The following is a 15,425-nucleotide window of genomic DNA, read 5'->3' as shown; positions in this document are numbered from 1 at the left end:
AAAAAAAAAATTGTTCGGTTAGCAATTCGCTAATATCCTTCCAATATTGAACAATTTTTTTTTTTTAATCCTTGTTATCTAATTCTATCATATTCTGTTGACTATTTTTATAAATAAAGAAATGTCATAGTTAAAAATGAAATTCAAAACCAATACTATTACTGAGTTTTGATTTCGAATCTAATTAACTAAAGACTCCTTACTATGACGTTCAAATAAGAAGACCTTATTTGCCTAGGAGTAATGTTGTGACTAAAGTTGCTTTGTCCGTATTAAGGTAAAATTCAACAAAGAAAATGATTAGGGAATTACTAGATCGTATTTTAATAGGCTCAGGTGTTTTTACATTACCTCTTTTCTTTAGTGTTTAAAAATAAAATAAAAGTTCGTTAAAATAAAGTAAAGTAGTTATTTTAAGACAACAAATATAAATATTATCAAATAAAATTATAATTTTGAAGATTTTAAACAGTATCTAGGACTTTGAATTCCTAATTAACTAATAATACAATATTACTAATGGGTGCATTCATATTTGACAAAATAATTCTCTCCATTAATATTTATAATAATTAATAAATTTCTTATTTACTTTTGTATTCAAGTATTTTGAGGTATCGTATCATATTTTCGGTACAAAACATAAAAATTCAGGTGAGATTACTTTTTAGTCAACTTGATCAAAATTGGACCACTTTTATGTAGCAAAAAAGAGAAAAGTGATTTTTGTGTGATAAACTTTAAGTCGGAGCGCTTTTTTGTAACATAAATTAGAAAAATGATTTTTGTGTGACAAACTTTTAAGTTGGATGACTTTACATAAAAATAATAGAAAAATATTTTTGTGTGATAAACTTTAAGTTGGATGACTTTTATGTAACAAAAAATAGAAAAGTCACCTTTGTGTGGTAAACTCAAAGTTGAATGATCATCAGTTAGGATATTTTCGTGGGAATCAATATAGATATGCTTAATTAAAATCGAAAGATGAGAAAAACCAAGAATACAGGTAAAACCATAAAGGATAATGTGAAGTATTAAGTAGATACGATCAAGCAATATTTCTGTACCTTAAATTAAATTATATATAATTTCATCTAACATCACCTAACATTTAGAGATTGACAAGGGATGACGCGCGAGACATGCTCATAGAGACTATTCTATATTATATTAAAAACATGAAGGGTCTTAGAAATGTTAATTGAATTTTTTGCCCTTCATTAAAAGATTCTACAATAGATTATCAAAGACAGTGTATAGAAAAATAATTTCGTAGTGAATATGGAATCGGATACAACATCTTGGGTTTTAAAACGAATACAAAATTTTACCTTCATGTAAACAACTTAGATCTCTTTTTTCCTACGGAATAAACATGAATTATCGACGAAAAGTTAAATAGTAAAATTTGTCGCTAATACTATTTAGTGATTTATTAGCAATGAATTATAAAAAAAAAAATTCTTAATTAGCTATGAGAAATTTAGCGACGAAATTCATAGCTAAGTCCATTTTCTTCTATAGTGTTTGCTATAAGATGAGATATGCGCGTTGGTCATGCGCAAAACGCGTACACTAATCTAGTACTATATTAAAAGCACGAAGAACTTTAAAAATGATGATTGAACTTTTTGCCCTTCATTAAAATACTATACAATAAACAAAATTATCATTTACTATTTATCCTTTTTATATACACTTTTTATTAATTCGCTATTAAAATATATATACTTATTTGAACTAAATATATATACTTATTTGAACCAAGTAAGAAGTCCTAATATTTAGGTGTCAAGTTGAATATGACTTTATCTTATATATTCTTTCCTTATTTTAAAAAGCTGGAAAATTATATTCCATTTTGAAGAAATAACGTTACAACGGAAGGACACACCTACTATTAGTCAACCTCGACACCAAGTTTCATCCCATAGGGACTACTTGATTATTGTGGAAAACTAACGTATTTCCTTTTAAAACACTAAATCTTCGTCATAGTACGTATCAAAATCATGCATGCCTACTGCAAATAAAATTGTAAATACAATTGATTCAGGACTAAAAATCTATAATTTTACTTATTAAATTATGGCCTAATATTAAGGACTTTAAATCAGTTAAGACTCTTTTACAAAATTACTATTTAACTTCCGCAAAACTTCAAATTTCTTTCATCAAATTTATGCACAGTCTCTCCTTTTTTAATAACCTAAACTTTTTTCCTCATGAATTGGTAAGTTTTAATCATTTTACAAGTATGTTGTTGGATTCATACTAATATTCTTAGTTTATGGCTTGCTTATAAGAATTCATAAGATAATTTTACCATACATCTTGATTGATTCAATCGTAAGTATTGATTATGTTAGGAGAAAATTGCACGTAGTTTCTGCCTATTTTTTTTTCTTATTTACATTGAGAATTTTTAGAAATTTATTTTTATTTAGGTTGGAAAACTTTCACTTTATTTATTCCAAATTGTGTACTAATAAAAATTCAACTTAGAGTTTAAAAAACATATCTTAAAAGAAATTGATCGAAAATTCATAAGAAAACGAAGGAGAAACGACCGAATTTGATCAAAATCAATTATAGGGATCTCTTATTTTTTATGTTAGAAATTGGCACTCCTATCCCTAATCATGCAAAATTGTCGTTTGATAGCATGTATTCTTTTGGAATCTCAAATTGATTACATGGATTAATACACACACATAGAGACACATATATATATATATATATATATATATATATATATATATATATATCTGTAATATTAAGTTTTTACTTATATTTCATTGATGAAATCATTTGTTTTTTTCTAATGTGATTTGATATTTACTTTGCAGTGAATTCATCGTTGTCATCAACTATGATGTAATAAGGTACGCCTTTATATATTTAGTCCAAGCACTTTTTGAAATTTCAATATTTTTACCCAGTTCACATCTATTTTACATTATAAAACAAGATTTCCTTATTATTTGGTTAATAACGTGACTGTTCAATCATTCTTACTCAATTGTTTTGTGAAGAAGTATATCACCAATAATGTTATACAAAAACATAAATTATGAATTGTTCTTAATTCATTTAATTTTTTTTAATTAACATGTTGACATAATCTTAGTTTTATGCAAGTTTTAATTATTGATTTTAATTTGTTGCTTACTATTTTTTCTTATGTTTATCTGCACATTTATCCAGATAAATGTGATATTATTTATAACCAATATTTTGTTGTGTAATCATTTTTAGATGAAAATAAATAGACAACTCAAAAGAAGGAAATAAATGGATTCTTGAGACACATGCGAACTGATTATCATTATTCTATATAACTTATATACATGGAGAGAGTTGTGTCTGTTAAAAGTATGAAGGCTCTTGGCGAAATGTCGTTCACCTTTTTTACCATTTAAAAATAGATTTCACACTAGACATAATAGTCATTTAATTCTTATTTTTAATATTTACAAATTTGAAGTTAACATAAATTGTATGTACTAAATAATTCCTTATTTGAACTAGGTAAGAAGTCCCAAAACTTTAATATTCTTTTAATTTGGACAACCTTCTCTTTCCCGAGTAATTGTCTCAACCTTAGAAACTTTTCTCAAGATTAGCTCTATTTTAGTATATCAAATAATTACTAAATGCACAGAATCTATTTTCTTTTGATTAGTAGTGTTTTTTTAACAATAATATTATGCATCAAATCATTAGATAGTCATTAACATTAGCTATGGTTTACTTTTTACGGGGTACACAAATTTCAATTTTTAATCTTATAATAAAGTTGAAAGAGTTTTTTAATAGCTATTGAATAGTATAGGAGAAATTTATCTATTAAATACTAATGAATATTGGCTGAATGAACTTATATAGACCTTTACTTCCTAAGTTAATTCGAATTCCAATGATTTCTTTTGGAATAATATTTTTTTTACATAATATAAGAGTAAATAATTTGTTAAACAAAATAAATATTAGTGGTGAAAAAAATTAGAAATAAAGAAAAATCGATTATAGCATAGTGTTAAATGTCAAATTGGCAAAATGTAACAAGGATGAAATAGTAGAAAATAAAAGTTATTTCAAATGGTTTTTTTGTTACACTTATTCTAACAAATGAATTATCTCAATATTTTTTTATATATTAAGTTATTTAACTACTAAATAAGCATGAATTGTCAACGGAAAGTTAAACTGTAAAATTCATCGCTAATCTTATTTTGCGATAGATTACAAATTATCAACAAAGAATTCTTAGCTACAAGCAATTTAGCCATGGATTCACGACAAAGTTCATAGCTAAATCCAATTTATTTTTATTTTAATATTTATTATCAAATGATGTACGCACTTTAGTCACTTGCACTAAAACTAGTTAAAAAAATAATATGAACTTCTTTTTCGTTCCCACTTTGGTATGTGAGTAAAGTAGGGAGAAAAAGAAATTGGGAGAATCTCAACGAAAAGTATAGATAACATTCGTTATTGCTGAATTGTTTGTCGTAGTTTCATTCTTGTTTTTCCAACCACTTACATTGGTCGGCCATGATAAAATAAAGTGTTAATTTTAATCAATTTATTAATTACACTTGCACTATGAACAGAATTTTCCCAAATGAGGCTATGCCCGCAATCTTACTGAGAAAATGCCTGACTGGGGATGACTAGTTTATTTGGCCTAAACTTGCTCAGTCAAACATCAAAGGTATGCTCCTCACTTGTATACAACGTGAAGAATCAAAATCCATATACTGTTTCAGAACTAGCTTCCTCAATGTTTTTTTAAAAAAAAATCATATATTATTCTTTAAAGTGTCCTAATAATATACTCCCTCCTTCCTAATTTTAATTTTATAAGATACCATTTGACTTAGCACATAATTTAAGAAAGAATTTTGTGTGGCGATAATCATTTCGTAGAGTTAAATTATTTTAAATATAGAAAAATAACATTTTTTTTAAAATAAATTTTAAAAAAAAATGTGTCACATAAATTAAGAAATAATACTTTGACACCCACACAAGAAGAAGGAAAAAGTAAGAGACAAGAAAGAAAATTGAAAAGAGGAAAAATATAATTAAAAAAGAATGCGAACTTCTTTTTCATTCCCACTTGGTCTGTGAGTAAAGTAGAGAGAAAAAGAAATTGGGAGAATCTCAATGAAGAGTATAGAAAAAATAATATTTGTTATTGCTGAATTGTTTGTCATAGTTTCATTCTTGTTTTTCCAACCACTTACATTAGTCGGCCATGATAAAATAAAGTGAATATTTGTTTTTCCAACCACTTACATTGGTCGGCCATGATAAAATAAAGTGTTTTTTTAATCAATTTATTAAGTAATTACACTTGCATTAGGAACAGAATTTACTCTTGGTGATTTTCACCATTTAAACCAGTAGAAGAGCCTTAGCCAGTTTCATATTACTTGTACAATTATTGGAAAAGTAAAAGGGAATTTGACCATAATTCCAACCTTTTACATTGATTTCTTTCCGTTAGCATAAGAGAAACCCATTCTCATATAACTCCATATATAGTCATCTCTCTCAATACTACGACCTATATTGTAATGGATAACGAGTTGACACAGTTTGAGATAGAGGCGATTTTGGGACCTGACTCCGAGCCATTTGAAACCTTTATCACCAATCTCCCTCTTTCGGAGCTTAAGTCAATGGCGGACATGATGAAGCAGAAGGATCTGAACGCCCTTGTTCTTAAAATTGTTAATTTTCTCAGCTCCTTCCATGTCGACATTGATTCTCGTGAGAAGTGTGCTGAACGCCTTTCCAACTTACTTAATGATGATGATGATTTATGCACTTGACGCAATCTAAGCATCTCCACTCAATCTGCCATCAAATCTTTCCTTCTTAATCCTATCATAAATTTGGAAGAATCAAAATTCATCATCAAAGTGCGCTGTGATAACATTTACAGGTTGGCTGCTTCACTTCTCCCAGACAGCAGCTGGCCTGAATTATTGCCATTCTTGTACCAATGCCTCACTGATTCAAACAATTACTTCAAAGCGTCAGCTTTCTTAATATTTGCTGACCTAGCTTGGAAAATAGGTGAAACAATAGCAGTCCCTTCCGCAAAGACCTTGCACTCATTATTCGGTAATACACTGAATGATGATACCATTGATCTAGATGTGAGAATCGCAGCCATGTGGGCTGTGATCAGATTCATTCAGCGTATGCCGAGTTCAAATGAAAAGGAGCGCTTTCAGGATTTGTTGCCGGAAATGATGAAGACGTTGACTGATGCATATTTGAGCAAAGGTGAGGAGGAGGTTGCAGACGAGCAGGCCCTGAGACTTTTTATAGAGTTGGCCAAGAAAGAGCCTAGGTTCTTTAAAAGTCAACTATGGTCGCCATCATGTTTGAGATAGCAGAGGCTGAGAGTTTGGAAGAGCGGACGAGGCACTTGGCAGTTGAATTTTTGATAAATTTGGTTGAGGCGAAGAAGAGGGCCCCAGGCATGATTAAGAAGGTTCCCAGGTTTATTGACAGATGTTTCGCGATGTTATTGAAGTTATTACTAGATAATAAGGATGACCCTACTTGGCACAGTGCCAAAACGTATTCTGATGGTTCAGGAAAAACAAGGAACTACCATGTTGGTAGGAAGTGTTTATACCGGCTTTCTCTTGCACTAGGAGGTAAGTCTATTGCTCATGTTGCCATAGAGCAACTGCCTGCTTACTCGGCTGCGCCAGAATGAGAGAAGCGCCATGCAGCTCTGATTGCAGTTGTTCATATTGCTGAAGGCTGCTCAAAGGTACAACAATTGTCCTACTTGTAGATTAATTATGGCTATGGTTTGGTTATAACGCATATTATAATGCGTAGCATTTAAGAGGTGCATTTGTTTTGACAAACTGCCTAAATTTATAAGATAGTTTGCTCATATGCCCCTATTATTCTTTAAAGTTTATCTCTTTGATTTTCTTTTTTGGGTTTTAGTTGTTACCTTGAATTAATGGCTTATTTCCTCTTATAAGTGATGATTAAGAATTTGGAGCAGGTGGTGACTATTGTTCTCAATTGTTTCCAAGATCCTCATCCTAGAGTTAGATGGGCAGCTTGCTATGCAGTTTTCCTGTTGTTGGTCTACTTCTCTCCACATTTGCAAGAAAAATACCATAGCCAAGTACTTCTTGCATTAGCTGCAGCTATGGATGATTTTCATCCACGAGTGCAGGTTTGTCCTATGTGATATTACCGTCTACGGATGCTGGAAGCAGTGGTTTAAAAGTTTTCTGACCCGCCCAAGGGCGGGGCACTAACAAAAAGTCTTGGGGCTCACGTGTGAGGCTTACGCCCTAAGTACCCGACTGTATGTCCTAAGCACGCCTAATGGCCAACGCTTGAGGCTTGTCTAATAGTTCTTACACAAATTATGTCAAATTCCTTTATTAAAACTGTTGACCCTCACAATACTTTAATAAATAAATGATGCTTAATAGTTTTTTTTCATCTATTGAAATAAAAAGATTGAGAGTAACTCAAGTAACAAACTCTAGTATTGCATATTTACCATTTAAGAACACCGTGAGGGTGAACATAACTTAAAATTCCTTTTTAAAATACATATAATTTTACATCTTTACTTGTCATAATATTTTATTATCGTTATTTGAAAGCAATATTATTTTTATTCATGAAGGAGTGATGTTTTAATTATAAAACTGACAAAGTTTATTGATTTTTTAGGGAGGTAATTTACATAGTATGCTAGTAATACTCGCTCTGTTTTAAAATGTTTGTCTAGTTATGACTTGACACGAAGTTTAAGAAAATAAGAAGATTTTTTAATCTTATGGTCTTATATTAAAGATTTGTAGAATGTACCATAATACCTTGTAATCTTGTGGTCTTAAACATTTCATATGGAAAGTTGGAATTAAAGAGTTGCCGAAAAAGAAAAGAGTCATTCTTTTTTAAACGGATTAAAAATAAAAGTTAGACAAACATTTTGAAACAGAAGGAGTTAAAGAAATTGTGATTCTTTTATTGTTTGAAAGATATTAGAGATGATTTGCATCTCATAATAGCTTTTATATCATTGCATTATTTATACGAGTAAAATCATGTTAGAAGTTTTGTTTTCTATGAGTTTCTTGAATCATGTTATTAGTTTTTTGAAGCTATTAATATACTCATATTTTATAATTTGCGTTATTATATTATTTACTACATTATAAATTAAAATTTTAAAGATCCATGGGGTTACAGTCCACGCCTCGAAACTTACGTCTCGCCCCGTGTTAAATAAAACGTCCGGTCTCATGCCCCTGCATTTTAAAGCACTGGCTGCAAGTTTCACAAAAAAATAATTGCAAGCAACAGGTTTTAATTAATCTAACTGTGCTTTTACAATGGGTTTGCTATATACCATACAATTGAAATATCTTTAACTTTGGCTTGGTGTAATACCGGATGAATTTTTTGTCAAAAAAATGTTCTTTTATCCACAGAGAGAATAATAAGCGATTAATTTTCTTTCTATATTCTAGTATGTATATGATTCCTAAGAATCTTGGGCTTAACACACAACCACATTAACCTAAATACAATTGGTACGTGTGGGAGTTGGCTCTCTATCAGGTTACTCAACTTATTGCATTATGCTTCATATCTTGATGTAATAGTTGAGATACTCCAGAAGTCTTGTGGCTTCATTTGCTTATTCACAACCTTGTTCCCAATTGGTTCTATGCGAGTCCGGAGCCAAAATGACTTATTTTTGCAGCCATTAGCCCAAAATAGGCTGTTTTTTTTTTTTTTTGTATCACAATGGGTATTTTGTTGGTTATCCAATGAAATACCCACAATTAGCACTGTTCATAGTTGCAAATGCAACAATTGTTTTTTTTGTATTTTGTGAATTAATATGAATGATTTTTTTTTTTTTTTTTTTGCATTTAGTTCATTAATTCACGAAATAGGTTTTTTTTTTGTATTTCGTGAATTAATATGAACAAAACTGTTTTTTTTTTTTTTTGCATTTCGTGATTTAATTCACGAAATAGGTTTTGTTTTTTTGCATTTCGTGATTTAATGAACGAAATATGTTTTTTTTTGTATTTCGTGAATAAAAAAATGAAATAGGAATTTTTTTTATTTCGTTCATATAAAAACGAAATTGGAAAAAAAATAAAAATATATATATATATTGCATTTCGTTGGTATATCTACGAAATAGTAATTTTTTTTTTGTATTTCGTTTATTAAAAAACGAAATATGATATTTCTTTCGTCATATAAAAACGAAATTGGAATATATATATATAGTTGATACATGAACGAAATAGGAATTTTTTTTATTGCATTTCGTTTATATTCCAACGAAATAGGATTTTTTTTTTATTTCATTCATATACCCTTTTTTTGCTCCCCACTTTTACCCTATATTATTTTACCTTATCCTCTCCATTTTCCGTTCTTTCTCTACCTCCATTCTTTCTCTTCTTCCGTTCTTCATTCTTTTCTTCTTTTTCTACTAATCCTATCACGAGAATTCCTCAACTTTTGCTCCATAATCTTCTTCAAATTGAGGTAATTTATTAATTTTATAAGTTTTTACATATATTTTTTGATTTACTCATTATAAATTAGTTCACATTTATTTATTTTTTGATTTATTTATATCTTATACTTAGTGTAGAAGACTATAATAAAGAAAACAAAAGTTACAAGTTTGATTAATCAATAGTTGGTAATTTCAGTCGTTTCTTCAATTAAAAAAAGCTTTTAAAAAATGTTAGTAGAGTTTATTGGTTCGAACTACAATTAAAATACTAAAAAAATCGTTGAAGCTACTAATTAGAAAGGTATAAATTTATATTATAAAATGTTCTTTTAGTTAGTCATTTTCATAGAACAACAGTTAAAAAAAAGATAGAAGAAATTGTGAGGAAAGTAAGATCGTTAAATATAACATAAAGATATTTGTATCATTTGTTGGGTCATTTTCTATGTTCAAATTGTGACTAGTTGTTGGAGATTATTTTCTGTTGATAAGCATGAAGAATTTTTAATTTTCAAATTAAAAGTATAAGATCAAGAAACTGTGAGGAAGTTGGAGTTGTTTTTGAAGCTAATAGACAAAAATAGCATGTCCTTTTTTTTAATACCAAAATGGGTATTTCGTTGGATAACTGACGAAATACTATTCTGATCCGTTAAAAAAAATTAAATGTCCTTGCATCCCCTCTCCAATCATATGCTTTGTTTTAAATAGAAAAGAAGTAGTTATATGTAAGATGAATACTATTATGGCAATTAATTTTGAGCTTAACCAAAAGTTTAATTACATTTCGTTGACCACATAGGGAACTGCAACTATTTTTTGACAATTGTACTCTTATTATTTTTTTTTGTTTTCTCACGTGATAATATATCTTATAGTTTGACCTTTGTTGACTTTCCTATTGAATATATAGTAAGCAATTGTGTAATGTGTTGTCCATTATTCTAACAGTAGTGGCTTGGTGTTGCAATGTTATAGATATGGATCGCTCCAAAGTCAATGTACATTCAGGTCCAGAAAACTATGATTTATTAATACTCCAGCATGAGCATCGATCCTAGGCTGTGTGGGATGGAAAATTGACTGGAAAGAACGCGTGTTTAACTATACATCGTGCGAATCATGAATTCTGGAATCACGTGAGGCAATACCCTTTACATAATTACATCCTTAGTTAGTTTTTGAGGTGTGGATTTGGAGGAGTTTTAGCAGTAGGTAATGTGCAATATGATGAAGGAATCATCACTACACTTATTGAGAGATGGCGTCCAGAGACGCATACATTTCATATGCGGACTGGCGAATGTACCATCACACTGCAGGATGTCGAGTTGTTATATGGCATTCCCGTGGATGACCACCCATTAGTGCAGAGAATGTTAAAAATATAACTAAATCAAGGTGACAGGAATTGATGTACGACCTTACTGATTGGTTGCTCGGAGAAGAAGCATTTATAGGTAATAGCTTGTTGGTAATAACACAATTATCTAATCATTTGGAAACCTTGATTGTCAAGAATGATATTACTGATGAACACACTGATGAGGCTGAGGTACAAAAGAGGGTCAGGTTGTACCTGCTTTGGTTGATTGGTGATACTATATTCTCTGATAATATTGGTTCAAAGCTTAGTTTACACTTTTTGCTTGACATAATAGACCTTGATGCAATAGGCGAGAAAGCTTGGGGAGCAACATCATTATCATACTTGTACAATTGTTCATGTCGTGCTTCGATGGCCAATAACCGTGATGTTTGTGGATTTATTTCTTTGTTACAGGTACATGAATTTCAATAATATATTGCTCTACTTCAGTAGAAATAAGAGATCAAGCATAACAACACAAATTTCATGTGTATTTTCGGGTTATTTTATTTAATTCAAAAAATATTTATATATTTAAATCTACTATACAGGTTTGGGCTTGGTCTCCCAAGACTAAACGAACGAGATATTGTATTTGTGTAGAAGTGGATTCGTTGTGGAGTTCGTGAAAGCGAGGCACGAGCTGTGCTAGTAGTTTGTAGGGATGTTTTAGACAACCTAACTGATGATCATGTATTTTTCTTTTTAAAATTTTTTGATAAGAAATGTGAAAAATATAACAACAATAGAGTTTTTATAGATTTGTTCATTGTTTGCTAACTCGTACTATGATAATGGGTTGATTTTATTTTAATTTGTTATAGCTAATTTGCTACAACTTGCTACTGGTTGTGATATTTTTTAGATCCCATTTCTTCTTTTAGCATAATTAGTATTTTCTTCAGGTTTGTTTTAATGGCTAGAAGGTTACTAAAGTATTTTATTTTGTTTTTATTTCCGTCAAAATTCATTATAGAATTTTCAAGTTAGCATGTTCTTGTTATGCTTTGAAACTGAATAAAAAAGAAAGTGCACCTAGCAAGGATTTGGTCATGATACGCTTTCTACTACCAACACCTCGCAGGGAGGCACGAAAAATCCTTGCTAGGAGCACTTTCTTTTTTATTCAGTTCCAAAGCATAACAAGAACAAACTAACTTGAAAATTCCATAATGAATTTTGATGGAAATAAAAACAAAATAAAATACTTTAGTAACCTTCTAGCCATTAAAACAAACCTGGACAAAATACTAATTATGCTAAAAGAAGAAATGGGATCTAAAAAATATCACAACCAGTAGCAAGTTGTAGTAAATTAGCTATAACAAATTAAAACAAAATCAACCCATTATCATAGTACGAGTTAGCAAAAAATGAACAAATCTATAAAAACTCTATTGTTGTTATATTTTTCACATTTCTTATCAAAAAAAATTAAAAGGAAAAATACATGATCATCAGTTAGGTTGTCTAAAACATCCCTACAAACTACTAGCACAGCTCGTGCCTCGCTTTCACGAACTCCACGACGAGTCCACTTCTGCGCAAATACAATATCTCGTTTGTTTAGTCTTGGGGGACGAAGTAATGGCTGCATCGGGATTATTCGCTCCCAAGGCCAAACCTGTATAAGTAGATTTAAGTATATACATATTTTTTGAATTAAATAAAATAACCCGAAAATACACATGAAAATTGTATTGTTATGGTTGGGTTCCGATAAGGCGCTAATATTGTCGTGCAAGCTATTCGACAATATTATATTTTTTAATGATTTATTATACAAATTATAACACTAGGAAGTCTAAAATATTATTTAAAAGATAGCAGAGTAGTTGACTATTTAAACGTGTATCAAGCAATACTTTTAAATTGTTAGCGTGACAACTCAAGGAAATATGGTTAGCTGACATTTAGAATTATACACAAATATTAATAATCCAGATTGCATTATATATAGTGGTACATTGAGTGTTTATAATTGCATTATATATAGTGGTACATTGAGTGTTTATAATAAAGCTCAACTTTTGATTCCTAATTTCATTTTTCAAAATTCGGGTAATGGTAGTTATAAGAATGCTGCTTGATCTCTTATTTCTACTGAAGTAGAGCAATATATTATTGAAATTCATATACCTGTAACAAAGCAATAAATCCACAAATATCACGGCTATTGGCTATCGAAGCACGGCATAAACAATTGTACAAGTATGATAAGCTGCTGCTCCCCAAGCTTTCCCACCTATTGCATCAAGGTCTATTATGTCAAGCAAAAAGTGTAAACTAAGCTTTGAACTAATATTATCAGGGAATATAGTGCCACCAATCAACCAAAGCAGGTACAACCTGACCCTCTTTTGTACCTCAGCCTCATCAGTGTGTTCATCAATAATATCATTCTTGGCAATCAAGGTTTCCAAATGATTAGATAATTGTGTTATTACCAGCAAGCTATTACCTATAAATGCTTCTTCTCCGAGAAACCAACCAGTAAGGTCGTACATCAATTCCTGCCACCTTGATTTAGTTATATTTTTAACATTTCTCTGCACCAATGGGTGGCCATCCACGGGAATGCCATATAACAACTCGACATCCTGCAGTGTGATGGTACATTCGCCAGTCCGCATATGAAATGTATGCGTCTCTGGACGCCATCTCTCAATAAGTGTAGTGATGATTCCTTCATCATATTGCACATTACCTACTGCTAAAACTCCCCCAAATCCACACCTCAAAAACTAACTAAGGATGTAATTATGTAAAGGGTATTGCCTCACGTGATTCCATAATTTATGATTCGCACGACGTATAGTTAAACACGCATTCTTTCCAGTCAATTTTTCATCCCACACAGCCTGGGATCGATGCTCATGTTGGAGTATTAATAAATCATAGTTTTCTGGACCTGGATGTACAGTGACTTTGGGGCGATCCATATCTATAACATTGCAACACCAAGCCACTGCTGTTAGAATAATGGACAACACATTACACAATTGTTTACTATATATTCAATAGGAAAGTCAACAAAGGTCAAACAATAAGATATATTATCACGTGAGAAAAAAAAAAATTAATAAGAGTATAATTGTCAAAAAATAATTGCAGTTCCCTATGTGGTCAACGAAATGTAATTAAACTTTTGGTTAAGCTCAAAATTAATTGCCATAATAGTATTCATCTTACATATAACTACTTCTTTTCTATTTAAAACAAAGCATATGATTGGAGAGGGGATGCAAGGACATTTAATTTTTTTTAACGGATCAGAATAGTATTTCGTCAGTTATCCAACGAAATACCCATTTTGGTATTAAAAAAAAGGACATGCTATTTTTGTCTATTAGCTTCAAAAACAACTCCAACTTCCTAACAGTTTGTTGATTTTATACTTTTAATTTGAAAATTAAAAATTCTTCATGCTTATCCACAGAAAATAATCTCCAATGACTAGTCACAATTTGAACATAGAAAATGACCCAACAAATGATACAGATATCTTTATGTTATATTTAACAATCTTACTTTCCTCACAATTTCTTCATCTTTTTTTTAACTGTTGTTCTATGAAAATGACTAACTAAAAGAACATTTTATAATATAAATTTATACCTTTCTAATTAGTAGCTTCAGCGATTTTTTTAGTATTTTAATTGTAGTTCGTTGACCAATAAACTCTACTAACATTTTTTAAAAGCTTTTTTTTAATTGAAGAAACGACTGAAATTACCAACTATTGATTAATTAAACTTGTAACTTTTGTTTTCTTTATTATAGCCTTCTACACTAAGTATAAGATATAAATAAATCAAAAAATAAATAAATGTGAACTAATTTATAATGAGTAAATCAAAAAATATATGTAAAAACTTATAAAATTAATAAATTACCTCAATTTGAAGAAGATTATGGAGCAAAAGTTGAGGAATTCTCGTGATAGGATTAGTAGAAAAAGAAGAAAAGAATGAAGAACGGAAGAAGAGAAAGAATGGAGGTAGAGAAAGAACGGAAAATGGAGAAGGGAGAATGGAGAATGGAGAATGGAGAAGGAAAAATGGAGACTGGAGAATGGAGAGGATAAGGTAAAATAATATAGGGTAAAAGTGGGGAGCAGAAAAAGGGTATATGAACGAAATAAAAAAAACATTTCCTATTTCGTTGGAATATAAACGAAATGCAATAAAAAAAAAACAATTTCCTATTTCGTTCATGTATCAACGAAATACAATATATATATATATTTTTTTTTTCCAATTTCGTTTTTATATGAACGAAACAATTTTTTTTTATCCTATTTCGTTTTTTTATTCACGAAATATAAAAAAATAAACCTATTTCGTGAATTAAATCACGAAATGCAAAAAAAATAAATTAGTTTCGTTCATATTAATTCACGAATGGAAATGAAAAAGAAACTCTATCCTCAACCCTTCCAATCCTTAGTTCATGGTGGCAACTTCCCCCCGTGCATCCTTTGGTTGTGAGCCC

At 30.2% G+C, this 15,425-nt stretch overlaps 1 protein-coding gene and 1 long non-coding RNA gene across 2 annotated transcripts; one reads left to right on the top strand and one right to left on the bottom strand.

Moving 5' to 3' along the window:
- Window positions 1–5,282: 5,282 nt before the first annotated feature.
- LOC132626245 (uncharacterized) lies at window positions 5,283–7,564 on the top strand. The gene is made up of 2 exons (XR_009577209.1): window positions 5,283–6,808; window positions 7,055–7,564. It is a non-coding gene; the product is annotated as an uncharacterized LOC132626245 (long non-coding RNA).
- Window positions 7,565–13,111: 5,547 nt separating this feature from the next.
- Window positions 13,112–13,873, bottom strand: LOC132628380 (serine/threonine-protein phosphatase 7 long form homolog). The gene is made up of 2 exons (XM_060344165.1): window positions 13,756–13,873; window positions 13,112–13,644 (listed from the first exon to the last, which is right to left on the bottom strand). Exons 1-2 carry the CDS (start codon window positions 13,871–13,873, stop codon window positions 13,112–13,114), a joined length of 651 nt encoding a protein of 216 aa, XP_060200148.1.
- Between the last annotated feature and the right edge of the window lie 1,552 nt (window positions 13,874–15,425).

This window comes from Lycium barbarum, chromosome 2 (assembly GCF_019175385.1).
Source record: "Lycium barbarum isolate Lr01 chromosome 2, ASM1917538v2, whole genome shotgun sequence".
In the NCBI taxonomy this organism is placed as follows: Eukaryota; Viridiplantae; Streptophyta; class Magnoliopsida; order Solanales; family Solanaceae; genus Lycium; species Lycium barbarum.
This window is presented reverse-complemented; position numbering and strand designations above follow the sequence as displayed.

Excerpts from the sequence above, each read along its gene's own strand:
- LOC132628380 (XM_060344165.1), bottom strand. The coding sequence starts at position 13,873 with ATGGATCGCCCCAAAGTCACTGTACATCCAGGTCCAGAAAACTATGAT. Across the intron at positions 13,645-13,755 it reads ATTGACTGGAAAGAATGCGT|CAGTAGGTAATGTGCAATAT; the intron begins GTTTAACTATAC and ends GGGGAGTTTTAG.